Source organism: Anopheles bellator, chromosome 2, assembly GCF_943735745.2.
Source record: "Anopheles bellator chromosome 2, idAnoBellAS_SP24_06.2, whole genome shotgun sequence".
NCBI lineage: Eukaryota > Metazoa > Arthropoda > Insecta > Diptera > Culicidae > Anopheles > Anopheles bellator.
This window is the reverse complement of record NC_071286.1, coordinates 67401395-67428953: the sequence shown is the minus strand read 5'-3', so window position 1 is coordinate 67428953 and position 27559 is coordinate 67401395. Positions and strand designations below refer to the sequence as shown.

The 27559-nt window shown below is 53.4% G+C and overlaps 1 protein-coding gene across 1 annotated transcript in view; it reads right to left on the bottom strand.

Annotated features, from left to right (window-relative positions):
- Nucleotides 1–18369, bottom strand: part of LOC131207912 (protein Shroom) — a 156488-nt gene extending 138119 nt beyond the window's left edge. The window contains exon 1 of the mRNA XM_058200548.1: nt 17878–18369. Within this exon, the coding sequence (XP_058056531.1) occupies nt 17878–18369 (492 nt within the window). The remainder of the gene's footprint in view (nt 1–17877) is intronic.
- Nucleotides 18370–27559: the final 9190 nt, after the last annotated feature.

Genomic DNA, 27559 nt, shown 5'->3' with positions numbered 1-27559 from the left:
CCTTCTGCCATCGAAGCGACTCTTAGTCTAAGGTGTTGCGCGCTGATGCTTTTAGCTCTCGAGGGGCGGGTTTAATTGGTTCTACTTAACAGCTTTAGCCAACCAATTAAACACCTTCTCAAGCCGAACATACTGCCTGGCGAGTCTGGGAGTCTTCTTTCGCAACGAAAGCTCACCAGTTGCGTTGCGGGTTTTTTTGCGCCCCAGAACCATAAAAACATAGGGCAGGGAGCGTTGGTTCCTCCCGTGATCCACTATTTACACCCCATTACGGTGTGTTCCTCAAGATCGCTGAGCAAGACGCACGCCTACGTTGCCCGGAGCCTGGCCAGATGATGCGACCCAGTGCGACTGCTCGACTGTGCCTGACATACTCCCGCCGAACGACATGTTGTTAGTTCCACAACACTTACGATGCATATGCCCTCGGGGGTACCACTTCTTCGCCTTTGATTTTATACCTCTTCTTGCCGTTGGTTACTCCTCCGGTAACCTAATTCCGAGGCCGCGAGCGGACGATTTATTTGGAATTTTTTCGCCGTTTTCTACAAACAACATCAGCCTGGCCGGCCAGGGCAGCAAATGACAGTAGCTGAAGGGGTGTGCTTGTTGTGCTCTATTCGCTCGATTACCGCGGCCCACTGGGGCCCTCTATGCTCTCGAAGCTACGAAGTACCCGTAGCTCCAGTTCGCCGAAAACCGCAAACCCACGATGACAGCAGAAAGCGAGTTGGAGAAGCAAAAAAAGGACAGAAACCCAACACTCCGGGTCCAGGGCTGGGCTCTGTCACCACAGCCGGTAAACGATGAGTCACGCCGGCTGTGTCTTGGAAGCCACCTTATGGAGCACCTCCATCTCTCTCTCTCTGGGGGTCTTTACTGACCACACCAAGTGGTGTCCGATCGATCACTATGTCCGCCCAGCGGCGGCAATGGGCGGTTTTTTTGCAGACCCAGCCTGAACCAGTCTGAAGGTCACTCGAAAGCGGCGGCAGCTGTCACAGAAGTGAGTAGAGTTCGTTTTCGCTACCGCGTCCAGCAGCGGGTCCGTCTCGAGAAGGAAATGAAACACGAGTCCGAGGGCCCAAGTATCGCGCACACCCGTCGCGTGGAATCCAACCACGTACCTTAAGGCGCTGCTGACGACTTCACGGACACTTCACGGCACCGCCCAAACGGTAGCGAAACGGGAAGCCTACAAAAACTAGATAATTGTGCCTCGGCTTCTTCGCCGAGAACGTGCTCCAACGGCGTCGTTTTCGTGGGATACAGGAAGTGAGAGCAGGACCATCACCTGCGCAAACACCACTTGACGCTGGAACATCCCCGCGGGAACGTGTTGCGTGAGCTTTGCCACACACAAAACACGGTTCCGGGCTACATCGGGGTGGGGTCAGAAATCTTTCCAAACGTTGATGGAAATGAGTCGGACCTCAAGACCTCAAGAAGTGCTGGGATGAGTCAACCAAGTGCCAGAAGAAATGGGAACCAGGCAGCGGAAGCTCATAAGTGACGCAAATGAATGGAGCAGAAAAATTGTCATTTGCATCACTTAATAGCTTGGCGGAGAGAGAGGGAAAAAGATCACTGCACCTTCCCAAAAGTTCGCGAGGAACGACCCAACTACTTTGGGATTCTTGGAGCGTTACCTCCAGTTATGATAAATCTCCTTATGCGTAGTCCAACTGACTCACCAGCCAGCCATGTTAGCTTTCCCACGAACCCAAAACATGTGGCCATTTTGCGATGGGGCTTTCTTTCTCAACTCACGAAAACTCTTCTCGGTTATTTCTGGGGTTCGGTACTCTACTTGTCGTAACATGTCCACAATGTCCATTCAACAAGTCAAACAAAAAGCCCTGTCGAAACAGGGACGAAAACAAACAATCGGCGGTGGTGATGGCGACGGGCATCACCCAAAACTTTAGTCCCTCACACATGCGCACGTGGGGCTTTTTGACGAGTTTGCAACAAATTGAATCCATCAATGAGCGTGTCCCCGGAGCGGATTTCCCACGGGTCCGAGCCTCGCGAGGTCCAGCCTTTCTGCGGCGAGGATGATATGGCGATCGATCGCTGACGTTGATTGGTCTGTCAGTCAGTCGCTCTAGCGCCACTGACGTAACGCGTTGGATTACATTTTAAACCGAGTGTGTGGTGGGCCCTCCTTTATGTCCAAGTACGTTTCCCCCATTAGCCGATTGGCAACCGAGCGGCCAGTGTACAACAGTGTGCTTTGTACGTCCATTTTTAATTTATAGTTATGCCCCGTCGGCTGTAAGTCCAAGTCTCGTAGGTCCAGCGCCATTGTCCGTCTCTTTCAAAGTCGGCTCCAGTGGGGGATGCTTTTACTCGCCTTAACCAGATACATCGCAGCCCTGTGCCCTGTGCCAGCGTAAAACAATAGTGCCCAGGCACGATCGCATTCATCATAGCCCTCTGGCGGCCCATCCGTCAAACAATCTGTCAAACCGCACGCCATTCGAACGTCAAAACCGAATCGAAACGGGTGGCCCCTGACAACCGTGGAAAGTGAAAATGAACGAAGACGAGTCAGCTGGAAGGCTCCAAGCCGCCGGCCGATAAAGGCAGGCCTCGCGATCCGTTTTGTTTGCCTGCACGAACCCAAACAACATGATTCATTACTTTGGCAACATACACAGAGCGACAGAGGAACACGAGGGTAAGGGCACTGTAACTCGGCGTTCATGCTCGGCGCAGCATGCAAAAGGGTTGTAGCTTGGCAACCGCAAAACACAGCCACAGCTGCTTCGATTGCTCTTCAGCCTGGCCGGGAAGTGTTGATCGAGAAGCCACGAACTGCTCCACGGGAGGATGCTCTGCCTGGTGGTGGCTGGCCATCATTGTGCAACCCGTCACTTCACGACCTTGGCGCCGACATGCCCCTGCCAAGAACTGGACAAGGCCCACAGGACAGAGGGCACAAAGAAGGGGCCCAACAATTCCCGCCCAATTGCTGCACCGTTTTCACAGCAGCCTGACACACTTTGAAAGGGAAGCTAAGTTTAACATCGAAATTTTAATGTCTAACCGAAATGGCCGGACCTCTATTGTCAATTCGCCAGCAGTTAGCTAATAACCCTGCCCTGCACCTGGTGCTTGAAGTTATGATGAAGTGTTCATTGCAACAAAACGAGTTACCTTGATCGGCCTCCCAACGGGCGCAACACAAATTGCCCCAATAATGTTTATCGCCTCGGTTCTTCGTTGAGTTTTTAATTAGCTCCACCATGTCCACGCCATCTACATTTTCGTTATCCATCGTCTAGAGAGTGCTCCACAGCCCCCCCGAGAAGTGAAGGTTGAGCTGCAGTAAAGGATGACCGACAGTCTGGCTTCCCTTCATGTAAAGGCGGAGTTCCACAGTATCCAGGGAGTCGGAACGGAACACCTCCGAAAAAGAACGGGAATTCTTGGAGCCGATTAAAAACGGAGAAACAAACCCCAAGACCCCGAAGACTTGGGACTTTATTGTTTTCTTCTGAGAGCAGCATCTTGCTGAAGTTTGGTGAAGAGTTGGCGAAAGTTCTAGAGTTTCGCCAGGACAAAATGGTCCCCACCGGCCCACAATTGGCCCACAACCATCGATAGCCTGTTTGGGAGCCTCTAGACCTACGTCCGAAGAGAGGCACCTCTTGGTACACTCTCACTCGAGATCCATAACTCAATTAGCCCTACCTTCGGAGTTCGGTATGCCACAACCGCCTAAACACACCCGCCCCCTGGGGCCGTGTATGTGCGCATAAGTAATTTAGATATAATTATTATTGATTATAATAATTATTAGCAGCCGCGCTGCTATTAAGTCCCAAATTTGCACCATCAATTATTGCTCCACTCGCCGTGGGCCCCGCCGTGAGGAGCGAGACATGGAACGCGAGGAGATCATGGTGACCCTGAAGCAACGCGGCACCTCCTCGGGCGGGGTACCACACCACACCTCTTGGACATCTCGAACCGGGGCCCTCCGACACCTTTTGGCAATCTTAAACGTGGCGCTACTACCGCACGTGGCCGTTGGCCGTTCTGTCGACGCACACAGGCAGACAGGTTTATGATTTATTCAATCTGCATCTGCACCGCCGTCGTCCACACAGCATAAGGCACACCACACACAAAATAAAGATCTTGGGTCCACCCGAGGCACGTTGCTGTCCACGTCCACGTGATTCCAAAACCGGAGAAAGAGCTGTACGCGGCGCGCTAGTCTACCCTTTTTGCCACAAACGAGGGCTGTTCAAAAATGTTTGGGACTTTTGAATTTCCGCGGGCTACGTATATCCGATTTTTTATGACATTAGGTTGCTCAGTCACATGTCAGTGACTTATGGTGAAAAGTTCGGCCATTTTGAGTAATTAGTCCATTTTTGACAGCTGTTTTTCTTGGACAAGATTGCTTGGCCCATCTTCGATTTTTGTCTCTGCCCAAAAATTGATGACAAAGAATCTTTATCAAATTTTGTGTGAAAAAAGAAATTAAGAGCTCGGACGCAATCAAAATGTTGACTATGGCCTATGGTAAAGCTATTAAGACCAAAACTAGCGCTTATCATTGGTTCAAAAATGTTTTAGACGCCCGAGAAGTCGTGAAAGTCGAAAAGCCAAATTTGCTCGAATGCGAACAGTTTTGCTGACAGATTTCTTCGATTATAGGGTCGTGGTGCATCATGAGTTGTTGCCAAAGGATAAAACGGTCAATAAAGAAAATTTACTGCAAGTTATGGTTTGTGCGAATGCGAATTGCGAATGTGCGAATTTTTGGCCAAAACAACAAACTAATGATGCCGAAGCTACCGTATTCTCTAGATCTGGCCCCCTGTGACTTTTTCTTGTTCCGGAATCTGAAGGAGGCCATGAAAGGACGACGCTACGATACGATTTAGGAGATAAAGACGGCATCACCGATGAGAAAAATCTTGTCCAAGCAAAACAGTTGTCAAAAATTGAATAAATATTCAAAATGGCCGAACTTTTGACCATAAGTCACTGACATGTGTAGCAACCTAACGTCACAATGAAATCGGATATCGGTAGCCCGCGGAATTGCAAATGTCGCAAACATTTTTGAACAGCCCCCGTGCATACGCACGGGCAGGCAGGGTTGTGTCCAGCCGCTCGAGACCTTCTGTAGCCCGTAGCCGATGGCGTCTAATGGCGATCGCAGCATACGTGCTTTGGTGCGATTAATTTCTTCGAATGTGGCAAAAAAAAACGGGCAAAGCATAATCAAACGACGCGGCCCAAAGTTGAGGCCTCGAGTGCGGCAAGAACCTTGCCATCGGGCGCGCCCGAGGTTGACTCATTTGGTGCACCTTCGAAAACCCTGCCTGATCTTGCGCCCTGCCCTCAAGGCAACCTGTTGTGGCAACGTGGCCGCGACGTGTTCTGAGGCCCCGCGAGCACCACCAACACAGCTTCTAATCTAATTTATTACGTTTCATTATTGGATTGGAACCGGCGAAACCTTCCTACCCGGGGGCCCGGGTGTCACCCTCGGACTGCAGCGAGGCGTGACGGGCAAATCATACTTAAGTGCGACTCCACGCAGCCACGACACAGTGGAGTCAATGTTTCTGCCGCTAGCCTGGCCTTAAACCACCGGCAGGGCTTCTCGGATTCTTCGGGGGCTCTCCTTTTGCCGCCGGATTTCTCTTTTGATGATCCCGCTGCACCGCACCAATCACCGAAGGATCGCCTTCTCGGTGCGTTTATCAACCATCCGAGAAATCGCCAATGCCCATGTCCATCACTAGACCCGCCGCACACCCGGCTTCCCGAGGGAGTTTTCCGCGAAGTGACTCGTTTTGTTTTTTTTGCTGCTGCGGGCGCGTCTGGAGCTTGTGTAGCTCCATCCGACTCCGACTTCGACCTAATTGCCAATAAGTAAATTAGAAAGTTAGTTGCCTTCGCGGGCGATCGATTAGCGGAGCTAGGAATGATGATTTTACCTCCGGGACCACCGAGAAGGCCGATCGCAGACCACCACACGTTTGGTCCTGCGGTGCAGTGTTGAGTTTCGCGAACGACCAGATAATCGTTTGAAGCTGACACCGGCAGAATAAAAACGGGTGTCTGATGTGGTTTCCAAAAGAAGTCCGCGTGGGGTCATAATTTTACCGGGTGGCATGTATCAGGTGACAGCCGGGGTCACGGCACCGAGGGATCCACCACCCAGAAGGAACACAAATTCCAATGGCGATCGAAGATCAAAATGGCAAAATAAAGCAGAAAAAATCAATCCTTTGTACCGTTTCAAGGATCGGCTTCACACGTAAGTGGTTGAAAATCGATATGCCTGCCGCCGCACAGATTGAGAGCTGCATTTTTGCATCATATTTCTAGTCCATTTAGTCTTTTCTTGAGAATTTGAGAGCCTTATGGAATTTGAGGAGCGTTTAAGACCTCACTCAAACCTGTCGCAGCAACAATAAGGCGGAGGCCCAATCCTAACCCCAGATGACGACTCCTTAGCAGACTCCTCGGAAGAGTGCATTGGACGCATCACGCAGTGTCAATGCACCGCCAGGACTTGGGTGCTCCAGTCCGCGATACCGATGCTGCCGGTGGATGATGTAATCCGCTGTCAAACTGGAGCACCTTAAGAGTATTGTTTATAAGGTTCTTACGAGGCGCCCGCTGCGCACCCAAGAACCTGGAACCTGGGGCCGCAAGCTTTCGGTCCCCTCGATTCTTTCCGGTCACGTTCCAGAATACGGGAAAGGTCTGCGCGTAGGTGGAAGTAGTCGAGCTCTCTCTCTCTTTCTCTCTTTCTCTGGTTCGTGTCTCCCGCACAGGAGGAGGCCATCGCCGTGGCCAGCCTTTTGCATGGCCGCCTTCCTTTTCCGGCCCGGCCGGTTAACGGTGACAGTTTAACGGTTATTCCTGCTCGGCACGGCCAGCAAGAGGTTTTCGGTTCAGCTTCTTGCTGTTACTTCAGTGCGCCTGCCGTTCCTGGTTGGGCCATTCCCAGTCTGCAGCCGAGGGGAAATAATCCAAACAAATTGCGACCAGTACCAACCGTAGCAGCGTAGCGTTTGGAGGTCGTGTCCTTTGGATTGGTGCTGCTGCTGCATCAGCTGCTGATTGATTATTGTGAGTTCGGTTCGCGTTGCTATCCATATCCAAGTTTGTTCGTCAGGCTCTTTATCATAAAACAGCTCTCAGCTCTAGAACCCTCCCGAAGCTAGACACAAATGTAATGCAATCGATCCCAGTATCACCGTCAACTTTGGTCATTCCATTCTCGGCACCCCAGCGAGAGAGAGAGAGAGAAATCGATAGCGCAAAGAGCTGCTAAACAGTCATTTATCTTCCCGATTCCGGATGGGATCTGACAAAGCTGAACCCACCACCCCCCGGGTTGGCGAAATTCCATTCCACGCCGCACGCAGAAACGAATCCCCGACGTGGGGCACGAGACAAGACCTCCGACCTACGACAAAGCGCGTGTAAGCGAAACAAGTCCCAGTCCCCGGAACGTTGGAGTACCAGAACCGGCCCGGTAAACCTACCCAAAACCGAAGACACCGATGGCGATGTAACCGATCCCCGACCCACAGAAACACTTTATCATCGACGTGCGCGTTTTCGAAAGCGCGCCCTCTGCGCTTTCTACGCCACGTCCACCAAAACCAAAGACGATACAAGCATTTGGCAGCTTTTTGCATGGCAAAATAGCCGGGCATCCTCCAGTCAGCAGGGAGGAATGAATCTGCAACGCTGGCCAAAAAGGGATTTATTTCACCCGGGGCCCCTTTCCAGTGGGAGACAAGTGTAGGTCATTGACCGGAATCGTACCGGGTCCTACGCTCGATCCTACGCCGTATCCCCTGTTTCGGGATCGTTAAGTCTTGACATTCCGCATAAAGGTCATGCGTACACACGGGCAACTCGGGCTAGGCCCCCACGTGTCGCGTGTACAGTTAAGGTGATCCTCGCGATTGAGCCAGGGATAATCAGCAATACTGTCTCCGGGACAATGGCCGAGCGGCCGGGGAGCAGCCAGAGCGAAGCCTAGAACCAGTCAGTCTCCGGTTACACCGCAGTCGTGGTTGGGCCAGGGCCAGCTACAGGAGATCTGTGCGATTTCCCGCCGTAGAACCCGCCGTGCGGACCTCCCGCAGAGGAGCTAATATTGTCTCGGTCACTCAGTAACGAGCCCGAGGGTACATAAACTAACTGAACTGGACAGCTGGACAAGAACGCCCAACCGCGCAATCCCGGCACACCTCTGGGAGTCCCGGGGCAGGCAAGCGCGCGGCAAGACACGGTGATAGCCCGTTAACAAGCATCTCACCACCGAGCGTCGACAATGGCGTCGTCGCCGGCCGGCGATGATGATGATGACGACGACAGCAACTAGACGCGTCTTCTTTGTTGCTGACCACAAGATCAACGAGACAGCCACAACGCGCAGGGGTAGCGTCGCCAACGACAACTAGCGTCGTGTCCAACGTCACCCGGCACACACCGGCTGCCGGACGGCTCCACAGCAGCCCGGACGTTCTAGCAACCCGTCCAGCAGACCCCCGGAGAATCCGAGAACTGGGGAAGGCACCGATAGATAGTGACCGGTCGGGCTTCACCAGACATGGCGAATTATTGTTGCCATTATTGTCTCTTCCCTCTCGAGAACCCCGGATTTGGAACTCGTCTTGGGGAGCCCTCTCTCTCTCTCTGTCTGTCTTGCCAATCGTGTCGTTAGCTTCACCTTCTTGACTTCTTCGGTGCATTCTTTCCGCTGGCTCCACAGTCAGCCTCTTATCGTTCGGTCGTCTGCTTGGAACCCCTACCTCTAGTTCGGCCGGGCGAATGGCCAAACGGGAAAGTTCAGAGAGTATGGAGAAGTCAAGAGTTCTCTCCAACCGTGCCGAGGTCTCGCGCCCGGTGTCTGTGTGGGTAACATAAAATATTGATCTTTGATGCCGTAGCTATTCATCCGGACCACATGTAGCCGCCGCCGCCAAGAGATTGTCCGCGACACGGATTTCCCCGCCACGGTTTGTGTCGACCTCGCCCGGCCCATGTCCGGCCGGCTGTCTTTTGGATCCCCCACCAAACACACACAGGCGCAGGCGCATCGGTGCGGATATATTTATGATCGCTTCGAGCCATGTTTGCAGAACTAGACAATGGTTGTCTTCCCGCTTCATCTGCACCATTACTTTGTGGCCGGTGGTGGTACGTGAAAGCGACCGGTCTCCGGACCCAAGAACCGGCCATCTGAGCTTCTTCCGCCGCCAGCCCGATCTTCGGACCCGTTCGGGGCTGACCCCGCGCACAAGGACCTATTGATACCCTCGGATCGGTATTACGTTCTTAGCACTTTTGAGGATCCGTATTATGTAAAACGGGTGATGCCGTTGCCGAATGCAGCCGAGGTATCACCAAATTCACCAAAATTCATGAAAGGATATGTATGGGAATCTCTGAGAACTCCTTCTCCTTTCGAAGTGCAGAATAAATGAAGATCGAGATAAAACATTCTCTTGGAGGTAAAACAACCATAGAACGGCGCTACGTCACCAACTTTGGTAGACACCGGCCGTTGAATTCTTAGTAATATTATTTAATACCATGTTCCAGGGGCATTCCATTCGGCAATAGTGTCCGAGTTTTTAACAACAATCGACATCAACCGAGTTCGTGACAATGAAGGGAATTGGGTAAATCGGACACAGGAAGAAATAATGGTTTCTTTATGCATTAGTCTAGATACGTTGGAAGCACTCCATTCGGTAATTTACAAATACAGTCTTAAGTTCCTTCAGCTTTTATCCCATTCTCTTGTAAAATTAATTCAAGGAATTAGTTCAAACACCTAATACTATCCTTTTCGTCTGTGTCAAGTGTTCTACCCAAAAACAGTGGTCAAGAGAGGATCTCTGAAAATTGTTTGAAATTAGGATGTCATTGTGAAAGTTTCACATAAACAGACAAGGGCCCCAATTACGAAACTCGAATCGAGAACTCGAACGGTCATTTGAGTTCATTTTGCTATAGCTTCCTCTTTCTGCCTTCTCGCTTGCTGTATTTTGCTTTCTCTCTTACTGTGTTCACTTGATCGTTCGAATTCTCGATTCGAGTTTCATAAAAGGGGGGAAGGTCTGGCAACATAAACCACATTGAATTTGTAGACCCCTTAGGACCTCATGGAAGAACCCAATTCTTCTGCGATACAGATGCTACGTCGTGTATTGGGTCTTCAAGCGGCAATGCTCACTCACCCGATAACTCAGATAACAGCTTGACCGCAATTCCCAAAAAGATAAAATAATTGCGGCGAGGAGTGCAGTAATTGTGCTCTCGGCCTTTTTGGGGTTACGATGCAAATGAGAGTCCCTCGCTCTTTCCCTCGTCGCATCGTGTAAACAAAGCATCGATATTCTCCCCCCCAACAACCCACCACAACCTACACAGGAAGCTGAGTTGCTGGCTGCGCTGTATCTCAAAAATCCGTCCATCCACCCCCCAAAAGCTACGAGGCCGCCGTACATTAAGCAATCAAACACTTCCTGCTAACCCATTTTGTGTGCCCGGCCGAAGCGATTCCGTGTCCGCGCGATAGGCTGCCCAGTGTATTACTTCTTCCCCTGCACAACTGGGACACAGCCAAGCGCAGCTCACGGAATAATTGGATTAAAGCGTAATTCACTACAACATCCGGCGAGTGGCCGAGTGGGCATTATGACCGGAATTTGGGTGTTGAAATAATCGGAAGTCAGCCAGCCAGCCCGAGCTGAATTAAAAGCTATCGGATCGGAGCTACTAAAGCGGGGTGCTTTATGACGCGCGTATTGAGTAATCGACCCCCGGAGCGCCCAAAGAAAGCAACGTCTTATTTAATCCCGGTTACTGTCTGCACCGCACAGCACAACAACCTCAAAAATTGGTCCTCCTTAATGCCGATCCGCCGTTCGGACGCACCGTTTCTTGCCAACTAGGCACCCGGGTGGGGCCATTACACTGCCTCATTATGGCAGCCTCTTTTACGGGAAGCCGAAACTTTGGAGTGGTGGAGAAAAAAATCGGTCAACCAAATCGAGCGCAGACCTGGGCTTATCGTGTCGATGAGCTCACCCACGCCAGGAAATTATACCCCACCCAACGAGTCCCGGGCCAGACACCTTCGGAGCGGGCGGAAAAGAGGTTGCTGGTTGTGGCCAATAAGTTCGAACTACAGTTACCCGGCGTTCCGGCGTTCTTTTCGGTAATCACAGGGTTGCAACGCACACACCCGTACAGTCCAAGGAATGGCCAACCGAATTATGGTTGGACACCAGAAATTGGGCGCAGAGTCGAGCAAGTCGAGGTCACGCGGCGACGACGACGCGAACGCAAAACCCGCGCTCCCCGTAATCAGCCACGCCGGTTGCCAAGGTTGTTGGCCGGACCCGCACCACCACCCGAGATCGGTCAGCGGGGCGCAGCTATTTCTGGCCCAGCTTCCCTGTCCGGCCACGGCTCCGGTTCGCACAGCGAACACCCCAACAAAACCTGACCTGCCTCCCGTCAATCCATCAATGTCTTGCCAAGTCACCGTGCCGGGGCTCCGTCCAGGAGGGGCTCCGCCGTTCGCTGAACGCTAGAGAGCCAGCCAGATGGTCCGCGCCTGATAACAGCCTTCAACGGACTCGCTCTCTCGCCTTGCATGCGGGAGTGCCCCAGGAATCGGAACGATCGGATCTCGCAAGGAAGCGAACCTCCCTCCGAAGTCCGAATGGAACGGAAAGTGGTTCAAGTCCACGGCCACGGCAGACAATGGGCCGAAGGTGCCGCTCCCGGCATGGGAGTCCTCCCCTTCCCCCGGGCGGAGAGCGCTATTATCGATGCCAAACGGAGCGAGGCGAAAGGTCCATCGAGAGAGGGAGAGAGAAAGAGGATCAAGCGATCGCCTCAGAACGCGGACGTGGGACCGAAGAACTCATTGCTCAGAGAAGATGAAATCCGACCGATATGCAAATGAGATTAAGATAAAAGTTAGCCCGGTGTAAGGCAGGTGGCCCAGAACGTGTTCCTTCTACTCCCTCGTACTCTTAGCGGGTGCGCGTCCACGCCGCGTGATGTGATTTTCCGGCCCTCCGGAGACTCTACTTCCTCGATGAAGAACCTCGATTCCGAGGGCCGACAACGGGGGGGCTCGAGTGGAAAAAAGATCGATAGCAACGATGAGGAATGTCCGAATGCGTGTTGGGAGCAGATGCACGACGACGACGGCGGCCACGGCTAGGGTTGCAGGTGCGATCAGGTCGGGCAGATTGTGGTATAGGAAAGGGTTCTCGGGCTCGGGCAAACAAGAATCCGATCTCGCGGTCGTGCGGCCGCCGCTAGGCAATCTGCGCCCGAGTATCTGCCAACCGCAACCGGTGCGCCGTACGCTTGGCAGTTGTTAATCACTTCATTTACCATTCTATCGAGGAAGTTGGTCGCGCGGTCCACACGGTCCACGCAATCAGTGGACCGTGATCGATGCATCCGACTTTCTTGCGCCACCAGTCCCACCAGTGCGCACTTTGCGATGATCCTTTTTGAGCGGCTCGCTGCAGAGATCGAAAGAGATATCCCACGGGGTGGCCGGGCGGGCACGTTTAATAGATTCATCCTGCGCCGGGGGGGGGCCCGGAGCCAGGAACGGAGAATGGTTCTATCGATTCGGTTCATCAAAATTAAACCTGTGAAACGACTCGGCTCTCGGGCGAGCACCAGCAGCATCGGCCTTCGTCGTGCGCCTCGAGTTGGGATGCAGTTTTCTTCCAAGTCATTATCACCTCGCGCTCGATCTCCTTCCTCACTCGGCCGGCGGGTGGATCGAGTTTTCGTCGTCGCCCGTCGGGGCCAAGAATGTGGGGCTCTCTTGAGAGGCGCGTACACCAGGCCACCGGGCCTTTTCTAAATTCCCGTCCCGGCAGCGGCTCAAAGAACAACAAAGCATGAAGAGCACATGAAGCTGTCGAGAGTCAACAAAACGACGGACAACCGTGGAAAACCCGTAAAAAAGCGGGAACCGCCGAGTCATCCGAGTAGAACACGAATCCTAAAATGGTCCCCCCAGTCGGGTTCTGGATGCAGCTCGAAACACCGACCGCCGTCATGAGATAGCATAATTCCCAGGAAAAGAGCATCCACACATACGGGCGCGCCGAAGCCGAAGTCTTGCCTGCGCTTCCTATAATTTAGGTAATACACTTTTTGCCTTCCTCATTCGCCTTCCGGTTACTGCCCGACGGCGGGCAGGTTTCGCCGGGAGATGCGACCGTGAGAATGTTAGGGCAACCTGCCCGATACGGCCACCGACATAATGGCCCTAGACTACGCATGAATAATTGGTGTGAATTCGGTGACTGCAGCAGAACTCAATCAACGCTCAAACGGTTCCGTCCAAACGGTCAGAATTTTGAATGTTGACGAACGACGAGCTGATTGTCGAATGATGTCGAATTCAAAATAGTCCGATGGAACGCTTTGGGGACGGGACACCAATACACTCCGCACAACCCGCAGGACGTGCCGTCCATCCTGAACTAGTTTAATACCATCGCAGCGCAGCCCAGCGCCGCGCGCCTCCCTGGGCTGCAGTAACCGGTTGAGCCGAAAAATCTGATCGAAATCGATGGCGAATACACGAAGCGGACGAACACGCCCGGCCCGGTACTTCCAACTCTGCCAATCCGCCGTTCACCGGGCACGAATATAAAGAAGCTGCTTCCTCTCTCGGCGGGCCAAGTTGGGGAACTTCATCATCGAACGACTTGAACGCGCGGCGACAGCGACGAACCTCGCAAAACGGTCGGCCGGCCGTGGGCAAGAGAGACAATTCTGCAAGAGAAAGGGAGAGACAGAGAGAGGGCGAGAAAAAGAGCGAGGGGGTGGGAGGACACCCGGAGGTGGGTCATTGACTTGCACATTCGCCAGTTCTTCGCCAGGGCCCGAAGTTCTTCGGAGCTGCACGAATTATTACTGCCTTTCGCTTTGCACCGGGGTTTTGGGTTCGCGTTCTTTTTGATATCTTCTTCCTTTCTCTGGTCGCCCCGGGCCGGCCGGGAGGAAGTGGCCGAGGAAAAGTCGCCGAGCAGTAAAAGCAACCACGCCACAGGCCGGGGTGTGGTGCCGAGCATCATCGCCAGAATGGGCTATGATGTACGGGTCGGTCGGCAGAGAGAACGTTTAGTGGTTCCCTTTTCTTCGACCGAGCTGGCGATCGTGGCGATGGTCGCGTTCGGGGGAAAAAAATAAAACAGCAAACTATTTAGCTAATGATTCTGTGCGACCGTGTGTTCGTGAGCGGCTCGATCGGATCACTTTCGTCGCACGATTCGGGACCGGGCTACGACGGAGAAGTTTGATCACAAAAAGGACAGCGCACCAGGCCGCTGGTTGCAGCAGCATCGAGTGCTGACTCCGGCCAGCTAATGTACGAAAGCCATCCTCCCGGGGGCAAATTATGCCGACCATGATCGGTCGGCGCCTGCAACATCCGGTCACCGTCTCCAAATCGCATCAAGTCACTCGCGGTACGGGACGGCAACCCGAAAGCGAATGAAACACAAAAATGTGCCATATGTTGGTGGCCACCGCTAAAAACGGTGCGGGGAACAACCAGACCGCGGCGGCGAGAACGGAATATTTTTGCAGCGCAAATCTTGCCGGCCGGACGAACGGAGGAGGAGTGCAGAGAAAATTCCTTTCGTTCGTCGTTCGCCCGATGAGAAGGTTCATTCTTACCCGGTCTCTCATTCTGAAACCGGGTTTTGGGGCTTCGTTTTGGGATGAAGAACAACACAAACACGGAACGGTGACAACACAGGAAGAGCACCGGGGCAAGTGCTTCAGCCTGTTTTTTTTTGTTGCGAAAACCACGACCTTGAGCATCTGATGTTGATTTAAGCCGAAATTCGAGCAGCGCCATCCGCGACCGTTTATCGGGCACATCGCCGGATGGGAAACACCATTCTTCACCACCGACTCAAACGCTGTCTCCGTCGAGCCCGGTTCAATTTATGTTGGTCCCCGGCAAACCTCGGGCGGGTCGGGTGAATAAAATAAATGTAAACAACGGTCTTCAGCGCTCTGGAATGTGGTCGAGTTTGGAGCCACCGTACGTGAACGAGGAACTCAACGGCAACCTGGAACACACGGTTTACACGGTATCTCTTTTAAGCATAACCCAAACACAACTCATAACTTTTTGAAACGGTTGCTATAAAAATATTTTAATATCTCAATCCTGTTATCGGGACCGCCGCGTAGGGATCGATTCGAGGGGAAAAAAGCCCAAAGCTTAATGCCATTCCGAAAAACATGTCAATAAAAGGGCGCTCGCAAAGGGCCGTGGACAGCGACGATCTCCGACCAGCGACGAAATACTCTCGACCGCTGGGAGCGTGCTCGATTCGATTTCGATTTTCATCGAAAATAAATTTGCAAACACTGCCCCGGCAGTCTTGGGGAGCTGAAATATCGAGGCGAGTTTGAATTCTTGCCGGCCCGTGACAGCGAACCGGTTCTAATGGGGCACCGCGAGCAACACCCCAACACTTTGTGGCCGTTTGTCGCCCCATCCTGACGCCAGCCGGCAGTGCGACTACTCAGTGATCTCGAGCGGTGCCGAGCCTAGACAGTTCCACGCGGATGCCACGGATCTTGTTGGCCGTTTTTTTTTTCTTTCGGAGAAGCTTATTACGTTTCGCCTTCGTTCTTTCGAGCCGATCCTTCGCCCGGAGAACCTGCCACTCGCTGGCTGTCGCTCTCTCCACCATCTCCGTCTGAGCGGTGCGCTAATTTATTCTACCAGCGCTTGTAGAAAAATATCAAAACCTCAATCTAATGCTAATTGATTGCTAGATTAAATGGTCCTCGGGCCCCTCTCGGGAGCGAGAGTCCTGCGGCCTCGGTTCGGGCGCGTAGGATTCCGTGTTTCCTTCCGCCACAGACGCGCAAATGGCGGCAGTGCCCGCATATGCCACTATGCCCTCACCCATTCTCGGCACTTTGGCTCCCGAAGGCGCCATTCCTGCGGATTCGACACGCAGGACGATACAACGACGACGACGCAGGCCGCGCGCGCGTTCAATGATCTCCCATCTGGTTTGCCTTCGAATTGATTTATCGATATGACCGGGGGTCTCCGCTGTCTCCGCGCGAACCCCAATCGACAAATATGCACGAGAATGCGACCATGTAGCCCCCCCCTCCCAGGCTTTCGTGTGGGGAGATGATCTTCGCTTTATTATGTTTTGTTTGGTTCTTTTTGTTTACGCTTTTTTCTGCTTCCTTCCTCGAAGACGCGAACATAAATCAAACATCGAGCACTGGCTATCTGATCGATTTGCCGGGCTAGGCAGATGTGTGGCTGATAAGTGGGACCCCGCATTGCTTTGTTTCTGTGTGTGCTGGGAACGGGGATTCCTTACGGGAGGCCCAGCATAATCCCAAAGCGCCGGATCCTGCGTATGATCGCCATTTTGCAAAAAAATGGAGCCCACAACCCCGCTTTATCTCCATTGCCATTGCTCCGAAACACCCGAAAGTGTGCTCGGCGAATTCGATGCCGGACCTTTACACGGTCCCGACCGCTAATGGAACGGGGATTTGCAGCGACGCCATAAATCACGCCCCAACGGGTGCAACGGCTGATTACATACTGGAACCGAAGAGCGGTTCCTCGCTGACGCTGACATCCTGCGATTAGCGCACGACCAACACCAACCGCCGGGAGACGTTTGAGCGCGCTTTTAAGCTTCTGGTCACCCGGCGGGAACGCGCGCTGCTCAAGGAGCGAGCGATTGTTTGGTCGCGGGTGCGTTTAAGTGCTTCCACAGCAGATTAAAGTCCCTCTCGTGCACAAAGTCCCGTTACCGCCCGGCCCGGCCCCAAACCCGAGGTTATCGCTGGTGACGACGTGTCCGTGCCCCGCCGCCCGCGCTCAGCTTTTAAAAGGTCCTTCCGTGGACAAAGAGGCCGCTCGGGGTCGCGTGTGTTGGATCGATTCAGGAGCCCAACGGGTTTTTGCCAGCACCGGCCACCGGACTTATCAGCCGGAGAAGGAGAGGGCGTGAGTGTGTCCTGCCGGATTATCGGCCCAACCGGTTCCCGCGATCGGACGCGGATGACGTTGGCGTGACAAACGGGAATCTTGAAACAGCGGCGACCCCGGAATGCCTTACATCACATCGCCTCGGCTCGACGCGACTTTCCCTTTGACCCGCGATAAATGTTTGAAGCGTGTCGGAAACACGCTCGCCGTGAGTTGCATCGTGCCCCGTGACCGCACATCGGAACATAATCGCCTCTAATGATCGCGAACACGCACCGAACACACCGAACAGCCGTTCCGATCCGTGCCGATCAACCCCGCAGGGCTGGACGACCGCAAACGCAACGGTAAACGTGCCGATCGATCGTGAACGGCTTCGTGAAGACGCGGCCGATAAGATAGCCGATCGGCCCGGAAAGCCGGACGCCCGCGATAAGGATGCCTCGACGCTGATCCCGAATGCCACACACGGCCCCAGACCAGTGAGTGAACGTTGTCCGCCTGCTGGCCTTTCGACGTGCTGCAAGATCGATAAGATTAGCGCTCTCCGCGTGGCACCTGCATGTTGTGCTGCTGGAATTTGCATTGCTGAAAGCATTTCCAGGTAGGCGGTCAGATACGGCCGGCCCTCGGATCGTCCCCCCGGATCCGAAGGTCAACGTACCGCGGGGAGTAGCGATACAAAGTAGCAGAAGGATTCCCTTCCAGAAGAATGGGGTCGGTGCCGGGTGCCCGAACCCAATGGAAGGACCCCAACATTGTGACGGAACCGGAAGTGGCGCTGGTTGATTACGGTGAACATTATGTCCGGGTGTGACGCTTACCTGAGCTACCGTCGTATCCGGATACGGCCGCCGGTGATAGGAGACGGTGGAGGCGATCGTGTCGATGACCGCCGTCGCCGTGGTCGCTGCGGTGGTTGATGCTGCGGACGCTACTCCGCCGGAGGGTGATACTCCACCGGAGGAGGAGGCGGTGGACGCAGCCGCAGCATCGGAGGCTCCGGTGGGGCCCCCGATAGGCCGCATACTGTTTCGCTTCAGATTGTTCGCACCATTGTTGCTGTTGGCATTGTTACTATTGCTGCTGTTGCTAGTGGTGATGCTGGGTTGCTGAGATGCAGCGCTGCCTACTGATACTGACGATGCAGTGGTAGTGCCTCCCGTTGGCTGGCTGCTTCCATTCAAGACGCCACTGGCCGAGCTCGTCTCGGGGAGCGATACCGGGGAGGTGGTCGAGGCGGGAGTTGCGGCAGTGGCGACAGCAACACCACCCACTGCCAGCCCGGCACCGGCACCGAATCGTGTTGTTTCCATTGTGCCGCACACACTCAGACACTCAGGCACAGTCGGTCGTGTTTCTTGTGCTCTCTACACTAAAGCGTTGCCGCAATCGGCACCTCTTCATTGGGGGCTGGGTGGGCGTCGGTCGTGCAGGGTGGGTGTGGGTGGCACAAATTTTCCAACTCTTCTTATCACACACGCGCACACACAGAGCAGGCCGCACGCAGACACGTTTATTCCACCGGGCCTCGATTTTCTTCACACTTTTCCGAAGAAAGCCTTCAGCGGTGCGCGGCTGCTGCTCATCAACATCTTTGCTTTTTTCTTGCTCTGCTCATCTTCTCATCATTCACACTTTTCACCGATGACCTCCCGCTCTCTCTCTCACTCTTCACGTCTGCCTCCTGGCCGCTGGCCCGCCTTCTTCGGTTCAACCGCGCTCGGGTGGCCTTCCTTTCGCTTGGGCCGCGCTTCACTGCCACTGCCGCCGTGGCCACGCTTTTCCCAAAACAAAAACGCACCGAAACCCCACGAAGAAGCGGTTTGCGAGGGGGGGGGGAAATTGAAAACACAGAAGCGCGATTTTCACTCCCGTGAACTGTGAACCGACGCGAACGACGCGATGCGCCGGCCCGGTTCCACCACTATTTTCTCACTCATCCCGCGCGGCATGCAACGGTACCGACCACCGCCGGGCGGTGCCGCCCGGTGGGAAATTGTTGGAAAATTTTCATCACAAATTTAGAAAACGAAAAACCCGCCCGCCAGCACAAGCGACGCAATGTGAACTGTGTTTTTTTTTCACTCTCTCGCTCTCCCGCGCGAGCGCTGCTATGGAAACGGGGGGGGGAAGAAAAGGAAAAAGCATAATTAGAAAAGCAGATCTTAGTTGGCGGAGGCGCGATGATAAGAAAGCCAGCGTATCGCGGGCCCCACAAAAGGCCCCAAATCGGAATCTCTCCCCCCGGGGCCCGGTGAAATGGTGGCGGCGGCTTTGCCTTTTTGATTTGCCCTTTCGCACGCACTCCTCCATTGAAGCGGCCACCTACAACAGCACCAACGGGGCCCAGGTGAGCCGAGGGCCACTTGGACCCAACACTTTCCCTTGGCATTTCGAGTGTTCGTTCGGGGAATTTACCCCTAAAAGACGGTGACACGATCCGGAAGTATGTTGAACATTCTCGGTTAAGATCAATCGGAAACAACTTGCGCATCCTTCTGCGCAAAGTGGAAATTTTCTGGTGCTGAAAGAAAAATAAATACACAAACGCACGCCAACGCACCAAATGATTCAGCCCGAAGCATCGATCGGGGTCGATATCGAGATCACTTTCGAAATCAGCATTATCTTCACTCTACTCCATACACCCATCGCGGCTTCAACAACCCAGAAAAGCACCGACACTCCGCTCCCGAGAGGTGGCATGAAAATGGAAAATTTTCTTGCCACCTTTTCGGCCTACGGCCACAGCTGAAAATTTGGTGGAAAATTAGTTCGGTAATCTCGGGGCGGTACGGTGCGGCGGCACAGAGAGAGAGAGAGAGAGAGAGAGAGAGATCCGATCCGGAACAACATTATGGATCACGGCGGCGGCCCCACCGCCTCCGCCGGCCTTTGACCGTATCGAACCCATCGAAGAAACTGGCTCAGGCCCACGGCCCAAAAGCTTTTAACACACCGAGATGCATCGATGATGATGAGTCTCGACAAAATTGCACCTCACACTCTGGGCCGGACTGGGCGCGTTCCTCCATTACGGCGCGGTGCTGGTGTGTCCATTAAAACATCCTCCCGTAGCTGAAAAAAATACACACTGACCACACGGGGAGTATGTAACACATGGCGGCGCACCCCCCAAAGAGAGGAACAAACCAATCGATGGCCACCACTTTATGGAAATTGATACCGCGCGAAAAACGGTCTGGTTAAACACACTTCGCACGCTCGAACCCGGACCGCTCGCTGCTGCTGCTGGCAGTAATTATCTCAATCGTTCACCTCATCATCTCGTGTGCCGTCACCATCCGGCCGGATCCGGCCCGCGAAGTAAACCATATCGCACGAAGCGCTGCGAAGTAGGTATCAGAGCCATCGAACTGAAGCCATCTTCGGTTTTGAATTTTTTGGGTGGTTGTGCATAATTGAGTTTCACACACCTAACATTTCAAGACTCTGAGGCGTATAATTTAAGCAACAGCCAGCCATTTTATTACAGATAGCAAATAAAAAAAGGTTTTAGAAAACCACGATCATACTTTTATGCAAACACTCGCCAGGTTTTTATTGTGCAAAGACAAACGAAGACGGCACCTTTCTTCAAATTCTTCAAAACGACCACGAGTATCCCCGAGTAACCGCATAAAGGACGAAAGCATCCTGGCAGCATCCCGACTCATCAAAAATCAATCAATTCCCTCATTCGTTCTTTCACGCCATACGGTTCGGCTCGAGTGCTTCATCCGGGCTCGCGACCGATTCGAAAGACTTCAGCGCCGATCGCAAGCGACGAACCCGCACGACCGAACTCTCGAATTGGTTGTTTTTATTTTTCCACATTCTTCTAAAGTCTCGCTTGCCCTTTGTTTGTGCTGACATTTTTCACCTTCAGCCTCCAGGGCGTTCGGCTTGCCGGATTTTTTCTTGCTCCTTTTCGGCTCCGATCAGTGGTCTTCCAGGTATCCTTTCCATTATCTTTCGGGTGCTGTCGGGCGGACCCTAGGCCGGCTAGCCGTGGTCCTCTGCTTCCATTCGGGCGATAGATTCATTTCAGCAGCCTCAGCACAACCGACCCGGGGACGAGCGCGGGTCCTTTTTCTATCGATAAGTTATGTCTGTTTACTTTCCTTCGCCGTGCCCGTCTTAACCGTTTTTCTTACCCCCGAGACGAGTGTTGTGCATTCCCCGACCGACTGGCCGAGAATCCGTTGCCTCGGACGAAGAGATCCCGTCGCTTGCCTTCAACCTTCCCATTCCTGGTATCGCTTACTGGCACGGGTTCGTTGGTGCCTTATTCGGTTTGTTTCTCCACCCGTTAAATGCCCTTTAAAATGATGAAGCAATATAACCGCCCATCGCGGCGTGGTCCGGCCACAGCCTGGACAAAACCAACAACGGAAGCTGAGGGGCCACAACACGGAAAGGCAGCCCCCCACCCGAGGGTCAAACTATACCCAAAACTTCGCCACCCCAAACCGGACGAAAATCGGGAACATCCTTAATTACCACGCTCGTTGGGTGATCATTTTAATGTGTGGCCCTTTTCTTTCAGCCTCCGCGCGGTGGTTTCGCTTGTTAAATTTCTCCTCCTTCAGCAGCAGCAGCGGTCGTGGGACGCTGGACAGGAACCGATGGTGGACTTTTCCCACACGCCGTGCAGACAGCGCCGAGCGCGATTTGCGGGTGGTAGAATTTTATGACCAGAGACCTACAGGGAGACCTTGACCAAACTGCCGAGCGACGCCGAGCACTGCGCGGTTCGGTGTGGGCTTTAATGTTACGGGAAAAAAATCGAAAATTTTCGGCAGTTGCACAGCACACCGCAGCGCTCTTCTAACTGCTGCAGCGAGTGCACTTTTCCCAGCAACATCCGAAAGCCCCTCCGGGCAACGAAGCGCAAGACGCACTTAATGGCAGGTACTCTCTCGCGCACAGCCGAGCATAATTTCAGTCACACCGCACCGCACCGCACCGCCCTTCTTCGCCCAGCGTTTTGCTTCCCACCGTGGGCGGCCTAAGCATGATCGGACCCCGACAGGCCCGGCCGACCTGTTGGCGCCACCGTCTTCGGAACCCAGTTGTCGGAAGCCAGTTTTTTCCCTTTCGTGTACCCGTGCGCCGGCAAGCTGCGCCTCGCCGACCCAAGTACTGATGCTTCTAATGAAATCGAGTAAAAAGAGATATCTTGCCTCAAAATACGTCCTTCCTTCGGCTAACGTTTCGATGTTACTGATTGTTTGGGGCACTTACATTGGTCGTCGAGGGAGCTCGATCTTCGCTGTAGGTCCAATACTTTTATGTTCTCCCACAAGGCGACTACGGGTTTTATCACCTACACCGTACACTGCACGTACTGTTCGGCTTCGGACGACCGCTGCCCAATTATAACTCCCCGGAAACGTAATGGGCAAACATCCGCCACGGGTTTAATGCTACCGTCAGCGCGCAACATTCTCACATCATCATTCTCGGCTCGATCGAAATGGAATGGTGTGTGAATTGGAAAGAATGCCGTTTCTCGTGCCGCTGATCGGAAATTTCTCGCGCCGGCAGCATAATTTTCTCGAGCACATCGAGAAAAGGGCGGACCGGAACGGCCCGGTGCACCGTTTGGGCGTTGGTTGATTTATGAGCAAATAAATTTCATCTAATTCACTAGGAGATGTCTGTTTGGTCAACACCCAGAAAAAAAATTATTCACTTCGCCCCTCTTATCCGATCTGTCTGCATTTAAATTAAATACCACCCAAAGTAACGTGAGTTTTCATGAAAACGCCCCCGGGGTTGACACGGTGGACGGCCACGTTCCGTGTCTAAGAATCGAGCCTCGAGCCATCAACAGATTTTGATAACATCATTCGTTGCGTGGCCGAAAGGCGTTTCCCCAATCTAGCGTACAACGCACGCAAAGTTGATGCAATCCCTCACATCCGAGCCAAAACAAAAAATCTCACCCATCCAGTAAAACAATAGAGAAACCAGCGGACCGTTGAGAACAGAACAAACGTTTATCTAACCACCCAAAACGACAACGAGCTGTTTGCATTTCGGACTATTCCATGGGCCCCAGTTTCTTCACTCTTCTGGCTGGCTGCTGCACGGTTTTGTTCCGGGAGCGCAGCTTTCGTCGTGGCAATTGCTTTAAGCACTGCAAATACTCATAAATTGAGGCCCCCCGCTGCCCCTAGCGGACTGACCGGCGCGATGGCCATCGGTCCGGTGAGGATGATGATGAATTGCCTTCGTCACGTGGGCCGCCGCTGCCACGAAGGCAGCAAAATAATTCATCAATCTAATCGGAGATAACGAGCTTAGCAACAGCCATTTTCTTCCCAACCGCTTTTCGACCGCCATTTCTTTGGCCCGTCCCGGGGGAGGGAACTGCCCAAGAACGAAAGAACCGGCCGGGCACAGAATCGGGCGGCCAACGTTTCGCTATGCCAATTTCACTTCGCCGTGGCGTGCCAAAGTGCGGCTCAGTTAATCTCCCCGGTCCCAATCCACCGGCACCCGAATGTTGATTCGACCGGTTAAGCATTCGCTTGGTTTTTTTGTGGGCTTCTTCTACACGCGGGAGGGAATCCGCGGAATGGTGTTGTGCCAAACATAAACTAAGCGTGAAGGTCTCGGCGATATTTTCCGCTCCGCGAGCGGAAGCTACGAGAGCGGCCGAGGGAACATGTGGCGTTTCTTGGCCCGCTCTCCGGCCCGGCCCGGGTGGATTAAGAGTGTGGCGCGCAGTGAACGCGTTCGTTACGGATTGAAACTGAAATACCTCAGGAGAAGCAGAAACCAAAATAAGACGGCAAAGAACGTATCCATCCATCTTTCCCCCTCGGGCCACGAGAGGACTGCGAAACCGGAAAGAACGCTTTTACTTCTTGAGCCTTCGCTCGTTGAGAAATCGGAGCGCATTTCTTCTTCGAGTGTGGCAGCGGCCATTCTTCAACACCTGGCCTTCGCGGAGGCCGAGCGCTAAGCATAAGATATATACGCGGAAGCACACATACACAGGCACCGGGTCGGGTGGAATGGTTCTAATAAACCCATAAAAGTCTCCACCCGTTCGCCACTTGTTGCACGGCAGCGACGATGAAAAATTTTGAACAAACCGTGAACTGGACACGATGGCAGCGAGGCGACACCTTATGGGGACTTTAAAAAGTACGAAACCAGGACACAAACAAATTAGTTTCCTCTTCAAATATTTCACCTTCGACTTCCAAGAGGTCGCCTGTTCCGGTGGAAACGCCACCGGGCAGGAAGATGTCTTCAATGGCTTCGCTCCTCTCTCTCTCTCGCTCTCTCTCTCGATCACTCATTATGTTGGGCCCGAAAGCCATACCAGTGTGTGCCCCCGTCCGCATCCGGGGTCATCAGATCCAATTTCTACGAAAGAGTTCACCCGTTTTCTTGGCGGGGCGTGCTCGTGTCGCGAATCGCCACGGACCCGCGTAAAGGGTGTTCGATAGAAACACAATTTACGACCAATTAGTTGGTGGAAACGACCGCTTAAAGCACAAACGAACGGGCGTCAACAGCTTATCAATGTCAGAATTAAACTATCATAAACAGGTTAAACTATCATAAACGATTTCTACACACCCGTTAATCTTTTCTCGCGTTCCGAATCGGTGACTCCTTCCGCCGATTGCTTCCGCCTAACCCTCGCCTTATCCGCCCGCGAAGGGGTGACCTCCGGTGAAGAGATACGGTGGGGGCGCGTGTTGCAGATTTATTTGAATAACCGTGAAAATCGAGCCGCGCGTCACTTTTCCACCGGCCAAGGTTCGTTGCGCTAGCTAGGCGCCACCGCCACGAGATAGGAGCGATAAGCCGGGCCGTTATGGTGGTAACGATTTGTTCGTATAAATTCCGACCGTCCGGTTTCGCATTCCCGCCATCCTATCGTGTTACAACACACGTTTGGCTTACCGGCAAATTACCGGGCAGCGAGACACAGTTCCTCCGCCGATGTCGCGCGGCGTGATTCTGAACAAAGATCGATAACACATTAGCGGACAGGGAATTTGGGAGCGCATGTGCACACACGAAAAAACCACCAACCGGTGGCCATTTTCCTCAAGCCGAGGGTGCAACAACTTGCACCGTTCGCCTGCATCACCGGCCGTAAACCCTTTCGGTGTCGAAATTGGATGAACGTTCACACGCTACAAGAACACGTTCCAAGAAAACGAAACAAAAAGCGATGCAGCCCACGAAGAACGGGCGCGACCAGGGCTCCGACGACAAGTGTCATAAAAGCGTTTGCCCTTCGACACTTTTGCATTTTTTGGGTTTGTTTTGTGAACCGCCGCCGATAGTTTACCTGCCGCCGTTGCTACCCGAGCTTGCTGGTTCGAGGTTAGTTTGAACAATTTGTCCCACCAACCGGAGCGAAGGAACTGGGCCTCTCGGGGAGCTTCCAACAGCGTACCTGCAAGCGGTGCAGCGCGGTGCACTTTTGTCCTTCAAACGCACGGCAAGTGAAAACGAAGCCGAACGTGGTGACGTACCGGTGCGTACAAGGGCCGTCCCCGGTTTCCACTTTTCTCACTTTCCGTTTCGCATGATCGATGAATATTTATGAGCGAGCGATGAATGATATTTCGATGCTCAAGATCCAGTCAACAAACACACATACACAGACATGTGGGCAAACACAACGATCGTCGATTCGAATGTTTGCGTTCTTATGCTGGACGTTCGATTGGAAAAATTAGACCCCAACGCGTTGCTGGCCCCGGCCGGCTGCAACGGGCCAAACTCGATAGAGCAGCACCGGAGTTGGCTCGGAGACACTCGAGGAGCGAAGAGATAGAAAAAGGAAACCTGGAACCCCTTCCACGAGGAATGCGTGTTTGTCTCGGGATGTCAAAATCAACATTATACCCGCGGTTGGGCTCCACCGCTTCTTGCCAACATGTTTGCCAAGCCATACAAAGCAGAGCATTCACGGTCGCCACGGTCGGCGCAAGCCGTTTGTTTGTCGTTTACGTTTCGCTCCCCCCCAAAGGGGGGATCTGTTTTTCTGGGGATCTGTAACGTCGCAGAGAGAGAGAGAGAGAGTCCGAGAACGTGGCATCATGCTTATCATCGGAAGCAGTTTCATTGAACTTAATTAAATGGTAACTCTCTAAACTGCTGAATCAAATTGTGGTGGCCTCAGAACTTGATCCTTCGCTGGGTGTGGAAAGAACGCAAATTCCAGGGACACGAACCGCGCTGACCGGTGGGGGGTACGGTGGCCAGCAGGTCAATTTAACAGTGATCCGCGCGACCAGTTCGATCGCCCGGCCGTGCACGCATACCGATACACACGCAAGCGCAGCCGGCCCAACACGCGGTCGCCCCTCTCGCTCCGTCTGCCCCCCATGCGCATTCTTTCGCGTTCCGTTCTGACGTGATCTTGCGCTCAGCCTCTGCTGTTTTGGCGCTGCCGTAAGCCCCCCAACACAACGCACACACAGCGATGCTAGTTCTCGCACGACCACCAGCACGCGGGATCGCAGGATCTATACGCGTCTTTCGCGTTTCTACCTTTTCTTTGTGCATTTTCGCCTTCGCCTTCGCCTTCCGGAGCCCAGAACCGGCCCCACGCCAGGTGGGAGGGCGGGGGGAGGGACCTCCGCTGCCACAAGGCGCGTAGAGAAAGAGGTGGAAAAGCCGACAACGGTTGCGGCCCTGGTCAGTCACCAACACCAACGACTGCGGCGGGAGCCAAGAATTTCTTTGCCAAGGCAAAGCCCAGCCCGCTGGTGGTGTTGGTGGCGTGAAAGCAAACCAGCTTGCGCATGTCTGCCGTGCTGCTGCGTACAGAACGTGTGCATTCGAAAGAGGGATCGTTCGAAGATCGATGCGATGTGGAGCTTCGAGAGCCCGAGAACGTGAGCACCGTCTGAAATGGGATTCGGCCAGCAGCAGTGAAATATTCTCCTAAGAAACTAAGCACCGGCCGTCGCTGCTTTGCGCTTTATCTTCACCACAGTGATAGTGGCGTAAAAAGGGAGTTAAATAAACCTGCTTCCACCAAGATAACACTTTCATCTCGCAAACAAGGTTCGTCGCCAGCAGCCGGTGGCACCGACTGGTTCAACAAGCTGCCAGCAGCATGCACATCTCACCTGGTGTTCGTCAGTTAATTCGAAAGATAACTCAAATTATCAATCATTCCGATACGATCGTCCCGCAGGGACACAAACGGTGATGCAATGGATTTTTCGGATGCAACAATTGCCTAGCGATCGGGACAGCCTTTCACAGAGCGATCCCGTTCGGGATCGGCCGATTGGTATTGATTCCGCTTCCAACAGATGGTCTTTGATGGCTATTGAGCTTCACGCAACACCCCGTCGCAGAAGAGTGCGAAGGATGCAAGATCTCGGTTCAACTCAGCGATACATTCGGAGCCCAATTTCGTTAAACCCTTTAGAACTGCGATCAAGGTACCGTAACTTACATTTCTTCACGTTCTTCTTAGAACAATGCGCGATCCAGGAAATGTAC